This window comes from Heliangelus exortis, chromosome 12, assembly GCF_036169615.1.
Source record: "Heliangelus exortis chromosome 12, bHelExo1.hap1, whole genome shotgun sequence".
In the NCBI taxonomy this organism is placed as follows: domain Eukaryota; kingdom Metazoa; phylum Chordata; class Aves; order Apodiformes; family Trochilidae; genus Heliangelus; species Heliangelus exortis.
Genome location: NC_092433.1, coordinates 9,138,714 through 9,161,445, shown reverse-complemented (window position 1 = coordinate 9,161,445; position 22,732 = coordinate 9,138,714). Strand labels below are relative to the sequence as shown.

General features: G+C 36.6%; 1 protein-coding gene across 3 annotated transcripts; it reads left to right on the top strand.

Annotated features, from left to right (window-relative positions):
- The first annotated feature begins 640 nt into the window (after positions 1 to 640).
- On the top strand, positions 641 to 22,300 carry DENND6A (DENN domain containing 6A). 3 transcript variants are annotated; one of them, XM_071755871.1, is made up of 21 exons: positions 1,461 to 1,584; positions 4,002 to 4,173; positions 4,486 to 4,524; positions 4,618 to 4,660; positions 7,116 to 7,228; positions 8,186 to 8,266; positions 8,624 to 8,729; positions 10,141 to 10,220; positions 11,216 to 11,278; positions 11,920 to 11,975; positions 12,300 to 12,422; positions 12,600 to 12,695; positions 15,929 to 16,023; positions 16,809 to 16,874; positions 16,961 to 17,025; positions 17,650 to 17,739; positions 18,305 to 18,358; positions 18,449 to 18,558; positions 19,116 to 19,218; positions 19,950 to 20,024; positions 20,469 to 22,300. In XM_071755871.1, the coding sequence occupies exons 2-21, from the start codon at positions 4,165 to 4,167 to the stop codon at positions 20,598 to 20,600; spliced, it is 1,599 nt and encodes a 532-aa protein (XP_071611972.1). In that variant the 5' UTR covers positions 1,461 to 1,584; positions 4,002 to 4,164; the 3' UTR covers positions 20,601 to 22,300. The 3 variants fall into 3 exon arrangements, with proteins under 3 accessions (XP_071611971.1, XP_071611970.1, XP_071611972.1); XM_071755869.1 differs by lacking the exon at positions 4,002 to 4,173 and having other exon boundaries at positions 1,027 to 1,584; XM_071755870.1 differs by lacking the exons at positions 4,002 to 4,173; positions 11,216 to 11,278 and having other exon boundaries at positions 641 to 1,584.
- Positions 22,301 to 22,732: the final 432 nt, after the last annotated feature.

Genomic DNA, 22,732 nt, shown 5'->3' with positions numbered 1-22,732 from the left:
CTTTTACAGGCATCAGGCATTAATTATTGGTAAAGTTTGTGAGCCTTACATGGCATCATGGTAAGATACCTGAAACAACTAGAGACAGCAAGATCCTGCCTGTACAGCCACTTATGTAACACACTGCATAACTTCACTCATATCTTAGTTTATTAAAATTCACCTTGCCACTAATCATTTATGATAACTTAAGACCACTGTATCCTACACAAAATTATCATTGTAATAATTTATTATAATGTTGTCTGAGTTATGTGCTTCTCCTTTGTCTAGGAAATTACCACAATGTTCAAAGCATACTTTAATTTCTAGCAGTTTGTTTTTGATAGATAAACAAATGTTGTTAATGGGTCTTAAGGAAACAGTGCATCTAAAGAGTTGTAAATTTTCTATTTAGTATTTATAGTTGCGCTATCTTGGTTTTAGTATTTGCAACTTCTAGTGGGAAAACCAGGCATGGAGTTAATTCAGAGAACCAGCCTGTCTGCACCTACAAAGTTGAGGGTGTTCTGGTAGCAGTGAACCAGAAGTCTAGCGAGAATAACTAAAGAGTTACAGGTCAGGAGAGGAGTAAAGGTGGATTTTTTGTTTAATAAATTAACTATTTAGCACTTTTAACTCCACAGAAGGTTTCCAATTGAAATATAAATGGGGCATGAACTGTGCCAAGAGAGTATTTGAAAGCTCTTACATTATTAAATAAAGAGCTTGGCTTTTGGCTGAGGCACTTAAATAGGTTTTAAGAGATTAGGATGCTTTCACTTAAATTATTCCAATTTCTGGGGTAAAGCTGTCCAACCATCAGCTTGTGGGATATTTCCATCTAACCCGACTGATGCTCAGCGTTGCTCAGGACATGATGTAGACATGCCTATTAATTACTTAGCGACAACCTTGCCCAGATGCTGTTCGTGCCAAACAGGACGAGAAAAATTGTGGCTGTGTGCCCACAGTATGCAGCTTGCAGGAGTTCCCCGCGCTCGCACCCTCCCGAAGCGCTGGCGGAGGGGGGTAATCCGGTCTCCAAGGCAAGGCGACTGACACGATGCCCCAGAATGAGGGGGAGTAACCTGCTGCCTCCCGGCCGGCGGCACAAGCTGATCCTCCGCTTGCCGGCAGCTCAGGCGGTGCGGGTGCGGCCACCCCCCGCCCGGGCGGGAGGAACGCGGCGCTCTCCCGTCAGCTCTCCCTTCGCGTGCGGGCCGCAGGGGGGAGCTCCGCGCCCGGGACTCCCCGCCCTAATGGTTTGGGCTGCCGGGCCTTGGTCGCCCCCTCTCCTCTGGAGCCCGGTTGGACTCTCCCGCTCCAAGCGGCTCCGGTCCCCGGCGGAGCTCGGGGGAGGCGCCGCGCCGCTCTCACGTGACTCCCCGCGGCGGGGCGCGCGCCGCCATGTCGCAGCGGGAGCGGAGCCCGAGCGGCGCCGACGAGGCCGGGGAGGACGCGGAGGCCGTGGTGGCGGCGGCGCTGGCGGAGTCGGACGGTCCGGACCGGTGCTTGTCGCTGCTGCCATGGGACCGTTTCTCGGCCTGGCTGCACTGCGTGTGTGTGGTGGGCTTCGACCTGGAGCTGGGCCAGGCCGTGGAGGTACGTGAGGCGGCGGGAGCGCGGCTCGGGAGCGCCGGGGTCGGATGGTGCACGGGTGGCGGCGGTGGTCTTGTGGGCACCGGCGCCTCCGGGGGCGGGCGGCTCTGCGGCAGGGCTCCGCCGGAATCGGGCACTTCCTCTGGTGCCGGCGTTGCACAGTGGCAGGGGAAACTCGGCGGTGCTTTGAGAGAAAAGTGATTGTGCAAAATCCCGAAAGGCCGCTGAGGGGAGGAGGGAGCGGTGGTGGGAAAGCCCGTGCCAGCCGCAGCTGTCACGGAGCGTGAGGTGAGGTCGGTTATTTGCAAGTAACTGTGCTCATCGTGCTGGTTGTCACGCTGCTGTGCCATTGTGAGTGGTTGTCATCTGCCGCCAAGGTGTGTGTTAGAGCTTCATCAGCTTTCTTTATCTACGAACAGCACTGATTTCCATGGCATCTAGATGTATCAGATTTGTAAAGAGCATAATAGTAGTGCCAGAGTATAATAATTGTGTGGATGCAAGTAGGCTTCACAATTAACACGTTGCTTTAGCTCGCTGAGGTATGCAAATAAATCTTTGAAGTGTTTTCCCTGCACCATTAAATAAATGTCAAACTGTGGCGGTGCCCTAGTGACGCTGCCAGGTTTGTTCAGTTCCCTGCTGTTCTTTGCCATTCTGTGCAACAGGCGAACATCTGAAAAATGACAAGGTGGAGCTGCATTAGGGAAGTGACAAATAAGAATAATTATCATTTGGATCCCTTTCACATCATTTATTTTTAATATTTACCATATGACTGTGCAGGGAATAAATGTGTTTTTCTTTCTTTTCTTGTAAAAGTTGTGTTGGCATAAGTTTCAAGAAAGCTGGCTATTACCCTGTTTAAAATACATAACTGGTATCATTGTTGGCTTCAAGAGAAATGCAAATAAGAAACCAGCAGTGTGCTGATACTCTGAGCTATTGTTTGCTTGATGTTACAAGGTGTTGTTAGCAACAAAGACAAGAAATCCTTTATAACCTGTAACTTAAACAGGTAATGCTCTATATGTCCGAGGGAAGCACAGAGTATCTATCCTCTCTCCTGTTTGCAAAAACTCTATTAACAGTGCCTTTAATTTTAATTGAATGGGTGTATAAAATGAAACTTAAAATGTCTACATAACTAAGGCCTGGCTTTTTTTCGTTGTCTTGCTGCTGAAAGAATAATTAGCTTTTGGTTTCAGTTTGAATCCTTAACAATTACATTACTTAACAATGAAAAATACTAAGACATAGGAATGCAAAATAAGCATTTATATTTTTGCACACCCACACAAAAGATTGTTTTATTTCTTTCTTGGAAACTTTAGACAAAAAGAAGCAGCTCGCTGCTCGAATCTGTGATACTGGGAGCACACTCTTAGAGCTGTGTTTGAGGGAAAGGCTTCCCAAGTAGTTAGCAAATTTTCTCCAATAATTTTAAATTTATTTTTCTTTAACCTACAAATTGGGCTTTTTTGTTTTGTTTCCTATCTGGCAAGTTAAATTATTGCTTCTGGGGGAAAACAAAATACATTTAAAGAACATATAGGTTATAGAAGATTTGGAAACTAGGAAGTTATGGTCTACAGTAGTTCTGCTTCTTTGTGTCTCCCTTGCAGTCTTGTCATTTCCCCTTTGCTTTTGTGCTTCTGATAGGCAGCTTCATCTTCAGTGCCTTCTGGTCATGAAAGCATAGGAAAATGTTTGCATATTAAAAATAATTTTTAAAAAGCTGATGATAGGCTTACTAAGTGCAGTCTGCAGGTATTCCACACACAGGTCTACTTTCAGCTTTAATTATAGCAGTAGGGTGTTGTATGACTGTACCTCACCGGATAGAGGACTGAAGGAAAAATAAATGATTTAGGGACCTTATGGCCAGGGGACAGAAAGCCTACTTAGTCAGAGACCAGGTAGTGGATATGATTGTTTTCTGTAGCTTAGGACAGCAGTATATTATCAGGAGATAAATTTACTTATATTTTGACAAACAAGATTAAATTAGATAACTGGACATTAGCAGTATGATAATAAATTTATGATAAAGTAGGATTTTAGACTTGCACTTGCATTAAACTTAAATTCTTAGGGAAGTTCCCATCTATGAAAGCTCTTAAAACTTCTTTGAAACGTAATATTTGAATTTATATTGAATTTTGTTTGCTTGCAAGCTATTGGGGAATTTTTTACCTGAAATTCAACTATCTCAGGTTTGTCCTCTTTCCAGTATGTTGTTTTCTCATTTGCTTGAATGATCACTGATTTTGTACATTGTTTTTTTTAAATGATGGTGCTTCCATATCTCACACTGCATCACTTATGATTTCTGCTTTGTAAAAACATACTAAAGAAACTTCCTTCTTTTTCTGTCAGTACAAGTCATGGCTTCTTAAGTGTGTTTTTTGATCCTTCAGACCACTCTCCTTTGGGGCCAATATTCATCCTCCAAGAGTTTGTATTAATATAGAGGGTGTTATGTGATTGACTCCTGATTACTATCACCTAACTATTCATGGCTATAGATTTCAGAGAGTAATACGTTGTGGCTTTCTAAGGAATCATCTATGCCATTTCTGAATGTACCAGGTAAATCTAAAGGATGTAATCTTGCTCTCCTTTGGGATGGGACGTGTTGCACCAAAAACCCCAAGTATTGTGATTTTATTAATATATATCTGTGGTCTTCACCTGGCATCCAAAATACCTTATACAGATCTGTGTGCTTAAAAGCATATAAAAAATATAATAATATAGACATATAGCAACATAATATTAATAGCTTACCTTAGAAAACAGCATAAGGCAAGTCAGGTATTTGAGGATGTTATTATAAAAATGTTTAATAGAAGCTCATCGCTTATACTGAGTTTTTTTTAATGAAATACTTTTTTTCCATAGGTAATATATCCTCCACATTCAAAACTCACAGATAAGGAGGTAAGCCATAGTTGCTGTATAAGTATATATTTAGTTTTTAGTTTAGCAATTTCAGGAAGTATAACAGCTTTCTTTTCTTTCCCCCCCCTCTAGAAAACCAATATTTGCTATTTGTCTTTTCCAGATTCTAATTCAGGTAAGTGATTCCTTCCGTGTAGTCACCTGTTGTCAGACTAAGTTACATTAGATAGAATTTGACAGTATTGATTAATAGTTTAGATTAAATAATACTTCTAACAACTTAATATTGCAATGTAGAAAATGTGCAAATAAGGTTAAATATAAAATTATAATTTTATTGCAGTAATGTCAGATAATGTTTTGGGTTTTTAATAATGTAAATTAAATGTCTGGAATGTGAACATGTGAGATCTTCTAGAGGACGTACATACACAGATGTTTCAGAATACTTTGCAAGTAAAGAATTAATATCTTAATTTGACTTTTAACCAAAATAATATTGTCATTGTAGAGGGAAGTGTAAGCACAGCATTTGAATAGTTTAATAAAGCAATTGGAAGATACATGGAGTAATCTTTTCATAAAGAACTAGATGTATATTTTCTAAATTCATAATGGTGAAAATTACTTTTAAATTAAGAAATCATTTAGGAAGAACAACTGAGAAGCTAAAACCTATGCTATCTTATATCTTCTCTATTCTGGATGCTTCTCTTGCTGTGTGTGGTCTTGCTTGCTAAATTCTTCTTTAATCTGAACTTCCACTGTTCTGCTGCCAAAGAGAAATTGGAGGCATATGGCTGATGAGTTGGACCACCTGCAAAAAAGATAAGGCAGAAGTACAGACACTTCCTTTCACATTTATTTCTTTACAAAAGTCAAAACCTGTACTAACAGACTTATTTATCCCTTTAACAGCTCTTAGTCTGTGCTATTGATTGCTCTGCAGCTTAACAGCTATGATAAAGAGTGATACAGATGTGAGCTCTCTCACATAATTTTACCAAGTATCTTGGCTAATTTTTCCCCTTTGTCAAAATCGTACTGCTCTCATTGCTGATGGTGATAAACCTGTCCAACCTTCAAAAGATGTATTGAAGATACAAAACAATGCATTAGGAGCAAAGGAGAATTTTTTTTTTTCAAATAAGAGTTATTTTGGGCAGAATTGGTATATGTAAGAAGGGTTTACTTTCAGCAGGAAAAAAAAACTCTTGCTTTTTGTAATGTCCCTACTAAGAACCTGTAGGTTCTTGATGATTCCTGGTAAGCTGAAGTTTCTGATGATACAGAAGGATTACCCATGTAAAACTTGTGTTCTAAAAATGAATCAAATGTTGCTTTTAAGTCTGAAGAATAGTTACCTGGAGAATGGAGGTCTGCCTTACTCTTTAGCTGGCTGTGGCTGATGTCAGGACAGCTGTGAGGAGTTCAGGTGATAGTGGCTTCATGATTTGTTTTGTGGAGGTCTTTGCAAATTACACCAAAAAGCTGAAAGAGCAAAGCACTAATGAAGAAGTCAGATCAAATACAGAGAAGCAAGTGTCCTTTACCAAATGGAAACTTACTGCTGTAACAGTAGCTGTAATTGTAATTGTAGTAATTGTTTTTTATAATTGCCTATGTGAATGTTTACCTTATGATGAAGACAGTCTGCTTGCTACAGTTTGGCAGTGCTCAGGAGGTTGTCTTTCAATTGTTCATGTTAGTAACACTGCACACCAAGGGGACATTTTTTATTCTACAGATTTCCTAGAATTAATGATGTCACTGGTTGTTTTAAACATTCTAGTAGTGCCCCTTATCACTGCTTCCATGAACAGCACATTTTGTTCAGAATAGCTTCTACTTGAAATTGTTTTGGAGTTGCTTCTCTTTTAACAGCAGACAATGTTTTTAATGGTGAGAGCACAGTCAGGAGAGTATCAGTCATACTCATTCTGATACTTCAGTTCTCATGTTCTACCTGGTGAAAGTCTTATCAAAGAACCTTTGATAACTGATACAAATTTAGCCCAAATGTATTGCCAGACTGCATACAGTCAATATACTTTATTACATTTTTCTGTCAGAAATAAGTTTTTATAGAAATGAAAGTTTACTCCTTGAGAATTTTACTGGTAAGCAATACTTCTTTGCCCTCCGTTTTCCACAGTTAAGTTTTGTATCCTTCAAAAATACCAAGTCCTAGGCACATGGAGTTAAGAGATCAATCTAACACACTCTTATAGTATGGTTTACATATGAACTCTTTGGTGTAAAAAAAAAAATAAAAAATTAAATGCAGTCGTACAGTGGAGACATGACATGGTTGAGACAATCAGAACTATACATGCAGATGAGTAAAATGTGTAGGAACAGAAGGACAAGAGCTCTTTAATGATATGACAGTCTAATAAACTCCCTGTGAGGCAGAGTTGAAGGCAGGCTGTTTATGGCTGCCAAAGCTGCCACATTGTTCATTTCTTATATTAATATAAAAATGGTCATAATATCAGGGTACACTACCTGTGCAAGGGAAATGAACCAAAACTATTTTACCTTTTTTGGCTGTAGACAAGTCCTCATATTAAGCAAGGCTCAAATTCAGAACACTCTCTGTTTGTTGTTTATCTTTTCCCCCAATGTAGGTTGTCTTGGGGACACACAGTTTTGTTTTAGATTTCGACGGTCTACTGGAAGGAAAGTCTCATTGTGTTGTTTTCTGGACCAATTGGATAGAGATCTACCAGTTTACTTAAAGGTTGGAAATAAGAAAATAGGTTAATTTCTTCTGGGTAATGTTAATAATGCTTTGCATTAATCCTTGAAAAATTGTTTCTGAACTGGATGTCATGAAAGACAAAGATGAGCAAATATTTTTTGTAGGATGTCATTATCGTAATAATTAAGTTCTGGTAACTGTTCTTTTAAGTTTCCTTAGTATGGGTTTTGGAATGCAATTGATTCAATTGATGAGCAGACCTTTTTTTTTACTGACTAGAAACCTGTAGATCAGATTGTGAAAACCACTACCTTATTGGAAATCTGAAGGGCATTATAACTTAAAAAAAAGCTGAAACATCACTCTGTGTTTCCACTCCTTATTTTATGAAGATGGAGCAGTTACCTAAAACACATAGCAGCCAAAAAAATTGTTCTTGTCACGTCCTTATGGAATACCAAGACCTTTAACTGCTGGTGGGAATCTGATTCTCAGACTCAATTTGGATCTGTTTATGTGGCAAATACTTGAATTTCTGTTTGTGGGAAGGACGAAGCTGATGTTTTATCTTTGAAATTTGAGAGTGTGCTTCCTTAATACTCCAAGAGTCTTTTATAAAACTAATACATAGGAAGATGATGGATTTTTTTTCAAGTCAGGGCTTTAAGATTTCTAACTGCTATAATCTGTTTAGTGCTACTTTGCAAAATTATGAGTGTTGATTTATTCCTCAGGAAATTAATTCTGATTTTATTTTAATGATCTGTCAGAAGACTGTAGATATAAAAATAGTTAAGCCAGAAAGCACAGCTGTTTCCACACTGATGTTATCTCTTTGAAGTACTTAGTGAAAAAATAGTACCAATAAACTGAGTAGTACTTCCAGTTCTTTGTATGTAATCAACCTTGGAGCTTGCAAGGGAGTCAAATTTTAAAATATATATAGAATGCTTCAGAAAGGGCACTGTCATGTTATTGTGTTGAATTCTTTTGCAGAAAGATCCAGCATATTACTATGGCTATGTATACTTCAGACAAGTTCGAGACAAATCATTAAAGAGAGGCTACTTCCAGAAGGTAATGTCAGTTCTTTTGGGAAAATACTGATTTGGAAAGCAACTATTTTTCAGGGACCTCAGAGAAGCAGGATGTCTTTCTCTCAATGAAATTCATTGCGGATTTATACTAAGTTGGTCTAATTTTACATCAGCTTCACAGTCAGAACAAAAGATTTTTGTGTGTTATGAACAAAGTTGGCAACATTTGGTCATTGTTTCTGTGCAGTTGCCTGTAATCAAATGTGTGGTTGGCTTGCATGTGTGAGAAAAATCACACTTGACATTCTGATAGTAGCCAGTACAACTGTAATAGAACTGAAGGAAAGGATTCATTTAAAATTAATTTTAAAATTTTGTTTTTTACTCTTTATTCCAGTCACTGGTCCTCATCAGCAAACTACCTTATGTCCATCTCTTTCGCACCATGCTTAAGCAAATAGCACCAGAATATTTTGAAAAAACTGAAGCTTTCCTGGAAGCAGGTAGTGGTACTATTATGTTGTTCTGGAAGAACTCCTATAACATCACATACTTCTTTTGAAGAAAAAACAAACAAGGATTCTAGTTTGTAGTTCTGTCTTCTTACAGAGTAGAGGGTTGAAATTATAGCTTGATTTTTAGGTAACTGAACAGAACTGCAGCCCAACCACAGGACGTAATGATCTTGCAGGTCTTTTGCAACCTAAGTGATTCTGGGATTCTAGTTTTGGATTCTGCATGGGTGAGTTGAATCTCCTCTCCTAAAAAACATAGAATCAAGAACCGTTTTGGTTGGAAAAGACTGCTAAGATCACCAAGTCCAACCATTAAACTAGCATTGCCAAGTCTACTAAACCATGTTTCTCAGCACCCTATCTGCACATGTTATAAATTCCTTCAGGTATGGCAACTCCACTCACTTTCCTGGGCAGCCTGTTCCATCTAGGATTTTGTTGTGTGTTTCAGGACTAGCTGTTCAGCAAAAGTACCTGATGGCAATTTTTAATTTGTGCTCTTCAACAACTGAGTCTGGGCATTCTGACAACTGCTAAGCAACTGTACACGTGTCATTTTGAATGTGTTTTTTTTGTTTGGCTGGTTTTGAGTTTTTTGTCTTTTTTGTTTGGTTTGGTTTTGTTGTTTGTTGGTATTTTGCATGTTTGTTTTTTGGTTTTTTGACCAAAGAGAAAAATGCAGCAGAGCGGCACTTGACAATGGGTGCTTCAGCCTTACTGTAGAACTTGAAGAAACAGAGAGGGCCAAATGGGAAAGTTATTTGCACTTCGCCTGGAAGTGGTTTGTTCTCTAGTACTTTATACAGCACCTGTATTTTTGTGCTTTTTTCTGAGCATCAACTTGTAGAAACCATTCTTGATGAAGGAATTGTATTTTTGATTGCCTTTGGAGAAACAGATTTTTTTGGCAGGTTGTATTATGAACAAAATAAGGTCTGAAAGAACCACTAGTATTAATAATTATATTAATAATTGTTTACAACAAAATGCTGAAAAATTTATAGCCAAGCTAGGAAGCTAGCTTTTCCCTCAGCTACCTGTGTTTATCTATCCACAGTAGCTGATGAACATAAATATGTGTGCTCATTTCAGAATTTTTTAATGTACTTTCATGGCTTCTCATGTAATATTTCTTCAACAAATTATGAGTCTAGTTGCTACAAAAAATAGAAAACATGAGGATACAGGTTTCCCTGAAAGGAAAAACTTTTTAGAGTTCTAGCAAAGTAGGATTGTCAAAAAAGGCTGTAAAACTACTTTAGCATAATCAAGAGATAAGTAGAACTGTTGTGGGCTATCAGCACTAATTTAAAAATGCAGTCTGCACAAAGTTACTACAGGATAATGAATTATAGCATATATTAACTAATTCTGAATTAAACTCTTTTTTTAATTTAAGTTTGTAGTGATGTTGATCGTTGGCCAGCACCAATCCCAGGGAAAATACTGCATTTACCCATTATGGGCATTATAATGAAGGTAATTCCTCCGAAACTATTTTTCTCAGAGAGTGTTCTCCCCTCCATTTATTGTATGGGTAGTCACTGTATTCTTCCTTGTTTTTGGTGTCTCATACTTCAGAACAGGAATAGATGTTTACTCCTCTCAGAGTAAAGGTCTGTGAGAACTTGATTAGGTTCCTTCATTGAGGGAAGGAGGGGAGGGTCTTCTGCAGGGCAGAGGTTAATAGGTAATTTTTGTAGATACTAAAAAGAGATGTTTTGGTACAAATACTGTTTGCAGTGTCTATATTATCCTTATGGAATATGGATTTTAGGAGGATTTAATGCTAATTATAATTGGCAAATCAAACATTAAGCATCACTTCAAAATATTGAGTTACATTCCTGTCAAGCAAATTAAATATAGCAGTCAAAATCATTCTTGTTCTGAAGTTTGACAAGTACAAATTTTTTGGACCACACACACTAAATGAGTTTCTTGGTTTGATGATAATTTTCAATGATGGTGAAATACAGCTGAATAAAGATATTAAAGAAGCTATATCCAGTGTGTGGGTAAGAACTGGGCCTCTGGGAGCCCTAACATTTTCATGTGAAATGCAATTAAATGGATTTGATAGATCTAGAGGTTACAGTTGGACATACTTTCTCAGTAGATACTCTCAAGTTTATGGCTAGATGCATGTGCATCACTAGGGAGAGAAGCAAGTTGTTTCTGGAGCTGTTCTGAAAGAACAAATTTAATGAAGTCCTGGATGCTAGACCAGGCTGCTCCAAGCTCCATCCAGCCTGTCCTTGAACACTTCCAATAGGAGTGTATTGATCCCTGTAGCAATGATTTGTAGTCTTCAGCTGTGTATTCCTTGTTACGTGGATGTTCTGTAGAGTACATTAAGCAGCATACTGTAGCATTTCCTCTTTAAATGTTCTATCTTGTCTGTACATCAGTGTTTTAAGTGTCTGTTGAATTTGATGCAAGGGGAAAAAAAAGTCTGTCTTTTTCTTTCAAAGTTGCGGATTCCAACATATCGTGACAAGCCTGGAACAACGCCAATAGTACAGAATATGCACCAGGTAGAGATTAGATACTTGTGTTTTATATAACCCCTAGGCAAAGCTAAATACTTGCCTTCATTCTTTTACTTGAAATTTGTTCATAAAAGATAGGTGGCAAATCCTCATGTACTTTGATAACAAAGAAATCTACAGTCTTTTAAACTTTGAGTGGAAGAATCTAGAGTTGGATTCTTTGTAGAAAAGGTGTTCTAACCCAGTTACCCCAGGTACTTTAGGAGAAGACTGTTGGCTGAAAAAAAATTTCTGAACCCAAACTTCCTATAACGGGTGAAAAGTTTTTTTGGTTGTTTTGGGGGTGAAAACCAAATTAAAAATCTTTAAACAGAGAGGATGCATATAAAACAAATCTGTCTGTGCCTGCATGTGCTGCAGAGCTGTTACTCAAAATGGCTTCAGTATTTTGTATCTTTTCTGGACTGAAAGTGGCATGCCTGTAAGTGGTGTGTGTGTGTGTGTGTGTGTGCTTTTAGCACACACAGGTAGTTACTTGTGGAGATAATGTCCATACTGCAGTACTACAGTAGGGGTAAATAGTTAGGGTATGTACCATCTACTGTCTGTAAGCATTTAAGGGAAACTATTTCATTAATACCTAGGTATTCTGATGACTAAAAAACAAGCATTGCGATGTCTTTTAGGCAGATGCTCAGATCTCTCTGGCTTTACCGACTGTTCATGAAGTAGATCTTTTCAGGTAGGAGTTTGGATTGATTTATTCCTAGTTATGGATTCCTACAAGTCAAAGATATATGATGGGTCCATAACATGTCTCTTAGCTTGCAGGCTAACATTTATCAGTATTGATTTTAATTTTGTTTTTCTGTGAAGCTGACTGAAAAAAAATTGGACTGAAACTGCAATAAACAAGTTTATTAAATGCTCCGTTTCACATGAGTATTTGATATTTTTTCAGATGGCTGTTAAATACCACTGCAAACTTCTTTTTTTTTATCCAGTTCTTAATCAGACACGTATTTCTTCTGGATAAGTGTATTAAAATACATCAATGTTTTTCTAGGTGTTTGTGTCCAGTGTTCTTTCACATTCAGATGCTTTGGGAACTAGTACTGCTAGGAGAACCACTAGTTGTGATGGCACCCTCACCATCAGAATCTTCAGAAACCGTGCTGGCACTTGTTAGGTAAATCTAGTGGAGCTTCCTAACTAATGACCCAGTGAGTCGCTGTAGATTGCATGTGAGTGCAACTTCATTTGAGCTGAATATAAAAAAATACTACAAATTTTAGAATCGCTTGTTTCTTTAATGAAATTTTGCATTGTATACATATAGCAGGCTTATCTCTTTTTTACCTTGCAGCTGTATTTCACCACTAAAGTACTGCAGTGATTTCAGGCCATACTTCACCATCCATGACAGTGAATTCAAAGAATATACAACTCGCACACAAGCCCCGTAAGTAAATCAAACTTTGTTGTGAAGGTTTTGCTTTCAACCACTTCTAACTGTAAATCTGTATTCAGATACTGCTTAACTATTCTGAATGGCTGTCATTATAAAATATATTTAGACTCTTTACTTATAAGGCTTATCCAACTGAGTGTAGTAGTTACCTGTTTTTAGTTTTCCCTCATGGTATGCAGGATTTAGAAACTGTAAAACAATGTCATGATTAAGCTACATTCATGGGATACTTGTATGCAAAATAAGTAAAACTGCAAAACTGAAAGTGGGAGAACATTTTGTTTTTCCATAAGGGTTTGGTCATGCAATACCAGCTCAGTAGTAGCTCCTTGGAAAATTGTGCTTTGGTCGTCTTCATTCTTAAGTAGTTCCTAAACAAAATGACATCTGGAATTCAACATTAATATTGCTGTTTTGTAAAGTTAATCCAGTCAGTGTCCAAGCTGAGACAATAATTTAAGAAGTATCTCTTGACTAAATTTGTTAAGAAAATACTACAAATACAAAATTAAGTTTATTTTTTTTAAGAGTGCAAGTTTAAAAAACGTTTTGAGAGCTTAAGGACACACTTTTCTCACTTTTTTTTTTTTTCTTTTTTAAATATATCCACTTATTTGAGAGCGATCTCTGGTATTTCTTATTGTGTCTGTTAATAACATGTATGTTATATACATTACTTAAATGCAACTTGATTTATGAAGAGAGTCCATGTGTTAGATTTACTGATCTTTTTGTAAAGAAGTTTTTTCTAGTGGCTGAACAGGCAGTGGTTGTTGTGTTGAGATTTCTATTGTTTTGTTGGGTTTTTACTCTATTTTTCCTCTCAATGGAAGTACCACCAGAGATACAGCAGTGGAAAAGCATACAAACATAGACATTATGTTTCAGATCATATTCCATGGGAATCATTATGCAGTATGTAATTTGATTTCTAAAAATATATCCTTGAAGAATTTGGTTAAACTTCAGTAACCCATGCTTCAAAATTGCATCTGCTTCTCTGTAGCAAAATAGAAAGGTTGTTTGGTACGTATGTTAGTATTTGAAACAAAGCTCAAATTGCTTTAGGTTTCTTAAAGAAAACAAAATTTGGTAAGATTGGGAATAGGCTTCTGAAGCAGAGGCTTTAAAAAAGAGAAAAATGCAGGTGATGCAGATTCTTTGTATTTTATTACCTTTAGTGAGACAGGAGCAAGGAGTATTTTCATCTTGATGTTTTGATTCATCGTGCCTTTACTGAACTGGTTTAAATCATAATTACTTATGTAACTGTGATAGATTAAGACTCCTAAAAGTGACTTATTAGCTTACCAAGTTCTGCTAATATATAACCAGTAGCAGTTAAATAAGATTCCTCATTATTTATTACCAGCTTACCTGGACCTAGAATCTTTTTATTTTCTATTGTTTGTGTGTAAATGAAAGCCTTACCTGACTTCAGTCCTTGGTCTGTAGCCCTCCAGCTAGTGAAAGAATATCAAATTGTGGACATTGGTCCATATCAAATGTTGCTTTTTGGTTCACACAAAATAGGCATGAGAAGATTGCAAAGTTGTGTGAAGTTACACTGAACTTGATCCAGTACTAGGGAGAAGAGTGCCTGTTATTTGGGTTTGATTAAAGACTCTGTTTGTTTCTTATCTTGATTCTTATGACCTGACCATGAAATGAAGATAAGATAAAGCATTGTAAGTTAATTTTTCAGAGTACAACAAAGAAATGTGTTGAGACCTATTTATGGGCACTGGTCTTTATCACTGTTTTAGCAGAGAGACTGTAAATCATACATGGCAACACCAAAAAATCAAGAACAGCATTTGCAAATCCCAGTGAATTTAAATCAGAAATGTAAATTAGTTTAACGGGATTATAGAAATAGCAAAAAATAATGAAGCTGAATTCAAATGAGTGGGAGGAAAATATGTAATATGTGGAATGAAATGTTTTCAGGATTACATACTTGAACAGCAGTAGGACTCAAAAGAAATTATTTTTCTGGTGAAGGTTGAGTCAGTGACATGCAAGGGAAGACTTCTGAGAAACTGATAAAATTTTGTGCTGCTCATTTTAAGATGGAATAGAGAGGGGGAAATTGCTATTTCCACAGCCCAGACGTTACACTTGCCTACAGAGCTGTGAGATCAGATTTTTATCCTATCTGTGAATGCTTAATGAGTTATATATAATTTGTGTGTGCATAGTTATAATTAGAAAGTGGAGGAAAGAATGAATGTCAGAAATATTTGTAAGTTAACATAGAAATTGATGCCAAATTGCCACCATGATAAAGGTTTAAGAATCAAGTAAAAACCTAAAGAAAGATCCTTTTTTTTTTTTCTCTCCATCTTGTCTCAAATAGCAGGAAACTCCAGGATGGCAAATACAAAGATTTAACATTTGGGATTTTTAAAATCAATCTGAGGAGATTCTTAGGAGCAACTTTTAATATGGCAGTTCCAACGAGGCTTGCAGTTATACTCATTTCTTAGCTAACACTTGCCTGTAAAGTGGATAACAGCCACCATTTAAAAAAATGTGTTGATCGTTTATTAATGCTATAAAGCCCAAATTCTGCAGCTTTGTGCTCTTACTGTCCTTCTTCTCTGGGTGCCCCTGTAGATCCTTAAAGCTGGAGTCTTAGCACAGAGTAGGGGTTGTGAGCTTGGGCACAATGCTATTAATATATTTGTACTTCACCACTTGATAACTGCTTTTTAACAAAGAACGCTGAAGTATTGGAATGGAAATGGGACATTAAGTTTGTGTTCTTCTTAATTCTGTCATCTGAGAGTAGCTCATGCAAACAGTGGTCAGAATGAGATGCACATTGAAGTACTGAGAGTTTTGCATAACCAAACATTGGAAAGGAGCAATTTGTCTTTCAAATATAAGTAAAATTCTCACTCAGATAAAAAAATTATGAAAAAAATCACATTAATACCCTGTTCACATTGTAAATGGGCAGAATTTATCCAAGAGCCTAAGCAAAAGATGTCAGTTTTATTCTCCATTATTATTTAGACTTTAAGATAACATCTCTCTTGCTATTTTCTAAAACTTAAAAACATTGATGAACACACTGTGCTCCTATGTGGAACTTTAAAATGTAACTTGTAAATACAAAAGGAAAATAATTTTCAAATTAAGAGTTGACATTAACCTTTTGTATTCATAAGACAGAAGATCTTACTGTCATAAATCAAACATTTTCATTATTTTTCTAGACCATCTGTCATTCTAGGGGTGACGAATCCTTTTTTTGCTAAAACACTTCAGCACTGGCCTCACATTATCCGAATTGGAGATATTAAACTTCCAGGTAAGGTACAAATACCTTCTACTATCTTGTGCAACAAGCTCCGTGTATTTGTTTATTTACAAATGTATTTCATTTAGTACAGTTTAGTTTAATGCTAACCAGATCCTCATAGATTTATATCTGTCAAGTGAACCTAGGCTCTTGAGTACTTGTATGTCGTATACTGCCAAATCTCGTATATTAAATGCAGAGGTGGTAATACTCATTAGTAATAATGTTTCACCTTTTTCATAATTTGCTTTTGTATCTCTACCAATAAGATATTAAATTGTGAAACATAGTTTATTACTGATGTTAATTTTAGCATGAGTGGAATGTAATAAATCAGTGACAGCAAGTACACAGGAAGTAAAATCCATGTGAAAACAAGTTTGAATGTCACAATAAGAACAGGGACAGAGAGAGAGAGAGGAGTTGGGTTGGTTTTTTTTTTGGTTTTTTTTTTTTTTTTTTGGTTGGTTGGTTGGCTTTTTTTGGTTGGAGGTTTTTTTGTTAAATTTATTTTCCATTTCTCCCCACTCTGCAGTTTTACTAGCATTTTATACTATTATCCTTCTTGAATTTGAACATCCAGCTAGATCTAGGAGGAGATTCTGCTGATGCCGCGAGATTACTAAAAGGGTTTCGGGTCTTCTGGCTGGATGCTTGTATGCTTACTGGATGTTTCTGGATATATACTTGGACCCATGTTGGTGTTCTGATTCTTAAAATATTAGTCTTCTAAAAGAAAGAATCTGTTTCTAAAATGGAGATCTCAAGTAAGGTGGTTTTAAATGTTTTGACAGGTGAAGTTCCAAAGCAGGTGAAAGTGAAAAAACTGAAGAACCTAAAAACTTTGGACTCCAAACCTGGTAATACGTTGCTTCAAAGTTAAATTACCACTATTATAAAGCATACCCCATTTTGCCTTTGGCTATATGTTGCTTTTTTTTTTCAGGTGTTTATACCTCTTACAAGCCATACTTGAACAAAGATGAAGAAATTGTTAAACAGTTACAAAAGGTAATATTGCACATCTCTTCTTAACGGAAATTGCCTTGTGTGCTGTTGTACGGAGCTTTCATTTAAGGCTGAGCTCTGTCTATGTAACTGAAAAAAAAAAAATTATTCCTTTGCCCCAGTTCATAACGGAATAGATAGGAATACACTCTCATTGTAGAAGAAGGGCTGCTGCCTTGTTAGCACTTTCTGTTAACAACACAAATGGTAGAACTCAAGAAATTAGCTTAATAATTTAGAGAATTGATGTGATTGATGTGTTAATCTGTTTTGGGTTTTCCACCATCTGCCACCCCCCTCTCATCTCTTTGGTCTAGAAATCTTACACATAAAGTAAGAATCAGAGCTTCCAAACTTCTGACTCATTTGCAGAAGTTTCTTTATAGAAGTTTATTTTTTCCTTGAATTTCTTTGCATGAAAATAAAAAATGTGCAATTGAGTAATGGGTATCTGTGCCAACTGACTTGATGCTGTTGCTTTCCTTTCATGGTTCAGGGGGAGGGGTGCTATATGTAAGCTTATGGCAAATGAATACAGAAACACTGGAATAAATACTCCTAAAAATCCACAGAAGTACTTGCATGTTTTAGAGTTACAGACTTGTGATATTTTATTTCTTTTTTAAGGGTGTGCAACAGAAACGTCCTACAGAAGCACAGAGTGTGATTCTTCGGCGGTATTTTTTGGAATTGACAGAGAGCTTCATTATTCCATTAGTGAGTCATTAGACTGTCTAAGGAGGTTTTTTACATAAATAATATGGAGTAGGTTGTTTTCAGTTAGCCTAAATCCAGTCACTGGCAGTGTTCCCCTGGGGTAAACACTGGGTCCAGTAGTGATCTGGTTGATGGGGCACTGTGATAGAGTTTTGTTGGTTAGTTCTGTGTTTGTATGAGGGACCTGGAAATCACTTACAAATTTTATGCCAAGTGGGATTGCTGTTTGGAATCACCCAGGATATGAAGGCACCTGTGGACTGTCACCAAAGAAAAGAGACATTGTTTGCTAGTGGCTGGAGTTCAGGATATATGTGTTCCCTTGTCTCCTGTTCCTCTTTCCCTCATGTCCTCCTTCAGTCTTGCTGACGTAAAGCTCTGTTGTAGGGAAATACAAATGGTGTTAAGAGTGTTCTTATGCTCTCATGTGGTAAATATGCACAACCTCACCCTCTATCAGTACTTTGAAGAGAAAATGCTGTGGTCACAAGTGATAAGTAAACATCCACGTGGACTGTGGATAATGCTGGTTATGAAAGCAACCTTTCTTTTTTCCTTTCCCTAGGAACGTTATGTGGCAAGCCTAATGCCTTTGCAAAAATGCATATCACCATGGAAGGTAAGGAAATAAAATTTGAATTAACTGGAAATTGGTGATTAGAGAAAACATTTGTAGTATGTTAATATTTTTTTTTCTTTCTTTCCATAGAGTCCACCACAGCTGAGGCAGTTTAGCCAAGATGATTTCCTGAAGACACTGGAAAAAGCAGGACCACAGCTCACATCAGGTTTAAAAGGAGACTGGATAGGACTTTACAGGTCATTCCTGTTGTTAGCATAAAAAATTAGACAAATCAGTAATATGAATGCTCTTCATGGGCAAACTTATTATCAGTATTGATTTGAGCAAGACTTGCTTTTAGAATATGTGTTTTAATAAGAATTGATAGGACTTAGTATACTTTACTCACTTAAATCAGTTTCTTTGTAACCTTTTAGTGCTTTTCATAAGATGTTAGTAACACTACAGGTCTCTGAATACCAGAGATAGCACTTAATTTCTCCTTCCAGTCAAACACAAAGTTAAAAATGAGAATATTTCAAACTAAGCCTTGCTTTTTTTTCCTGACAAAAGTCCTAATCTTTTTTGTCTTTCATTCCCATTTTCTTTATATGGTTTTCCCAATCCTTGTCTTGATTAATAGACGCACCTGTAATACTCCAGAATATTACCTTTTTTCAAAAGTAAACACGGAAAGGGTCCTAATATCTTCTTAACCTCAAACATAATTGCTATATATTTGATGACTTAGAAAACAGTGCTATAAAAATTGTAACTAAAATGTAAAATGTATTTTTCTTCCATGTTTTACCAGGCATTTTTTAAAATCACCCAACTTTGATGGTTGGTTTAGGAGCCGGCAGAAGGAAATGACACAGAAGTTGGAGGCCCTTCATTTAGAAGCACTGTGTAATGAGGTTAGAAAAATATGTGCTTATGATTATATTTGTCATCTAATAAAAATTAATATGCCACATCAATGAACTTACAGTGTAAGATCCATTTGTAAGAAGCTGAAGTGTGTTTAAGTATAATTTGAGTTGGACCAACTGATAGGGTATCTCAAGAGAAGAGATTTTGCAGCTAAAGAGGTAATAGGAAGAACAAAAAAATAAGTCAAAACCACAGTTTTAAGGAAATAAAAAAATGTTCTAATTTATTTTTAAAAGGCCATTGGTAAGGGGTTGAGGAACAGGACTTCCATAAGAAAGTTCACATCATGAATAGATTTTACAAGTTACCAACTATGTGATCTGCTTTAATGTCCTAGAAGTAAGTGCTGCCTGGCACTATTTTAATATTTCATTGTTTTGGCAGATTGGAGTTGGTAAATGTTTACTGCCATTTTGCATTGTAGATCCTATCTTTGAAACTAAGCCTGTTTGGTATGATTTTTATTTTTATTATTTGTGTATATTTGGGTTGTGTTAGTCCTCCAAATCCTGAACAAACATGCAAATAAAATAGATATTGCAGCTCACAGTAGGCAGTACATGAGTAGAATGAGCTTAGTAAATGGCATGAAAATAAGGAGAAGACTGATTCTGAACAGTAGATGTAAATTAATACTGCTTTTGAAAATTATGTAGGTTGATATAGGATATCTATATATCATAGATATTTCAGTGCTTAATTTTTATTCTTTTAGAACTTGGTTTTCTGGAGTCAGAAGCATACTGAAGTAGAAGCGGTAGATCTTGTCTTAAAGTTAAAGAAAAAATTGGTAAGTAACTGGATCAAACATGTCCCAAATTTGCCTAACTTAAGTAGATAAAAGTATTGTATAGTTGTGTTTACAGGTACTTAAATAAAAATATTCTTTAATAGATAGCTTAAGGAACATTATTCATGTTTTTAAAATAGCTCATTTCAATTGTGACTGAAACATTAGCTACCTTCCCAACGTTGTCCAGCTGTGTTGGAAACATGGCACTGATGTGTTGTTTTAAAACTACGTGGAATTTTGTGACTAATCCCTGACTGGGAGCAAGGCTGAATTCTCAGGGAAGCAGAAAACCAAACCAAGTCAGTGTTAGCTCATGCTGTTGTTGAAATTTCTACTCAGCAAAAGAATTAATTTTCAAGATTTGCTAATTTGTCACTTCAATATGTCTTTATCATAAACTGGTGTTCTTAGTAGAAATCATGTCTTATTGTATCTTTGCAGTTGCAGGCAGACAGAGAACAACTTCCTGTGAAAACTGACACACTGAAGAAGCTGCAGACACACATCAATGATATTATACTAGCACTTCCAGATGATTTACAGGACATCTTGCTCAAAACTGGCACAACATGATTTCTACTGGAATTCTTTCTGTGCAGAAAACAAAAGGCAAATCCTGTTTCACAGAAGACAGTGGCTTAGCAGCTTTGGACCACGGCTCTAAATAATACATTAACACTACAAGTGGACTGTACTAATGGTATAGCTCACTATACTATTTTCACTGTTTTTTTCCACTTAAATCCCAATGCAGCTAAAGGAATTCCTGTGTCTAATACTGTTTGAATTAAGTGCTCTTAAAGAAAATCTGTGGGCATATGAAACTATACCACAGTATAGGACCACGGTGCAGTGCTGGCATTGCAGAATGTTTTCCAATTGGTGCTGCTATACCTGATGCTGTTAACTCAGGGCTGAGCAATATTGATCTTGTTGATCATCCTTTTGATGTAATAGTACCAGATTGTTTGTTTTTAATTTTGGTTTTCATCTGGTGATAAGCCCAACTGGCATATTATGTGTCTTGGTCAGAATACATGATAGTTGAGGTATTTTAGTGGTAAATCATTGGTTTCAAAATTGTTTCAGGGACAGCTGAAATGATCAGATCAGTTCTTTCTCCTTACCATCTTTACAAAACCTTATTTATCTTGCATCTTTAAAGCGAAGGCAGCTGATAAAAATTTCCTGAAAAGAAATCTCAATTCAATGTCCGTTAATTAGGGTGTTCTTACATGCCTTAAATATAAAGTGATTGTATACTAATTGGTGGTTTTAAACTGCTGACATTCTAGATTTAAAGTGGATCACTAGTGTAAATGTAAGTAGACAGTGTTCATCACAGGAAATAAGTACAGTGGTGTTCTAATACAGATTTTACAATCAGTGCTTTCAATAGAGTTAACTAATACACAATTTGTTTCAGCTGGAGATCATAGCAGTCAGTTCCTGTTATAAATTTGTTTTCTTACTTATGCCAGGAGGTTTTTGAGGAGATAATGAGGCTGAAGATAGATGCTGTCAGCTTCAGCTGAAAAAGGCCTATGGAAAGGTCAGACTGTGGCAAGAAAAGATTGTAGCATGAAATTATTCTCAGTATATGCATATAGCAGACATGCACAGAATAATTTCCTCTTGCATATCAAGCAACAAGAATGTGATGTTTGTTTTCTTGAACAAATTGCAGTGGTAAATTCAGCTGCTCCACGTGCAGTGTTGTACTTCGACCAGTTTCAAGTAGATTAAAATTGTACACACAGCATACACTTTTATATGACAAGTGGTCACAGTTACAAAAAAAAAAAAGCAACTCTGCTTTTAAGTGCTTGGATAGATTTTTTTAAAACTTAAGACATAATCCTGCTACAAGAACATGCTTTTATATGATAAATATTACATATCTTTCTAAAAATGTCCTATTTGGATATAAAGTGTCACAACGGTATTTTTATGAAAGTATGTATTTTAATACTGTTATAGTTTGTATACAATTACTCATGACCAAAAATTTAATGTATCATGTTACTTAAACTACACCACTTCAGCATTAACTTCTAACCTGCAATTTTTTTTTTTTTGCACATTCTGATGAATAGCAGTTTTAATCCAGAAATCAGTAAGTGGCAATTCTTGTACTGAATTATCTTAAAATATTTAATCTGGAGCACTGTGTAGTTTTTGGTAACCATGTAAACTGGTAAAAACTATGCTAACTATCACATGACTGCAAATACATATTTTTTTAAGAGAAAAATAAAAGGTTTGATTTTTAATTTTTCTTTGGATGTTACATGATTTATATGTGAGTATGATTTGTTTTGTTGTTTTAGTTTCTCCTGTGTAAGCAAAGGTGTTCAGTAGATGGTGCTGCTTATTGTGACTTGATGAAGCTGTACCCCTTAGGTGTGTACTTGGTGTGATGGAGTGATGGTGTAGTTCGATCACACATCATGGTTGTCATCTGATAGAGCTGCAGGATCTCAGGAAAGCAAATGGCAGGGGCTGGCTTCCAAGAAAAACTTAACCAATCTTCAGCCTATTTCCTGTATACATGTGAGAGGCCCGTGAGAAACATGTTCAGCCTACACCCTCCATAATGAAATCAAACAAACCTCTCAAGAACAGCATGTTCCTAATAAACCCTGGCTTGTTTCAGTTTCATTCCCCAATTACTTCCCTCATCTGCCCCCACCTTCTGGATCCTT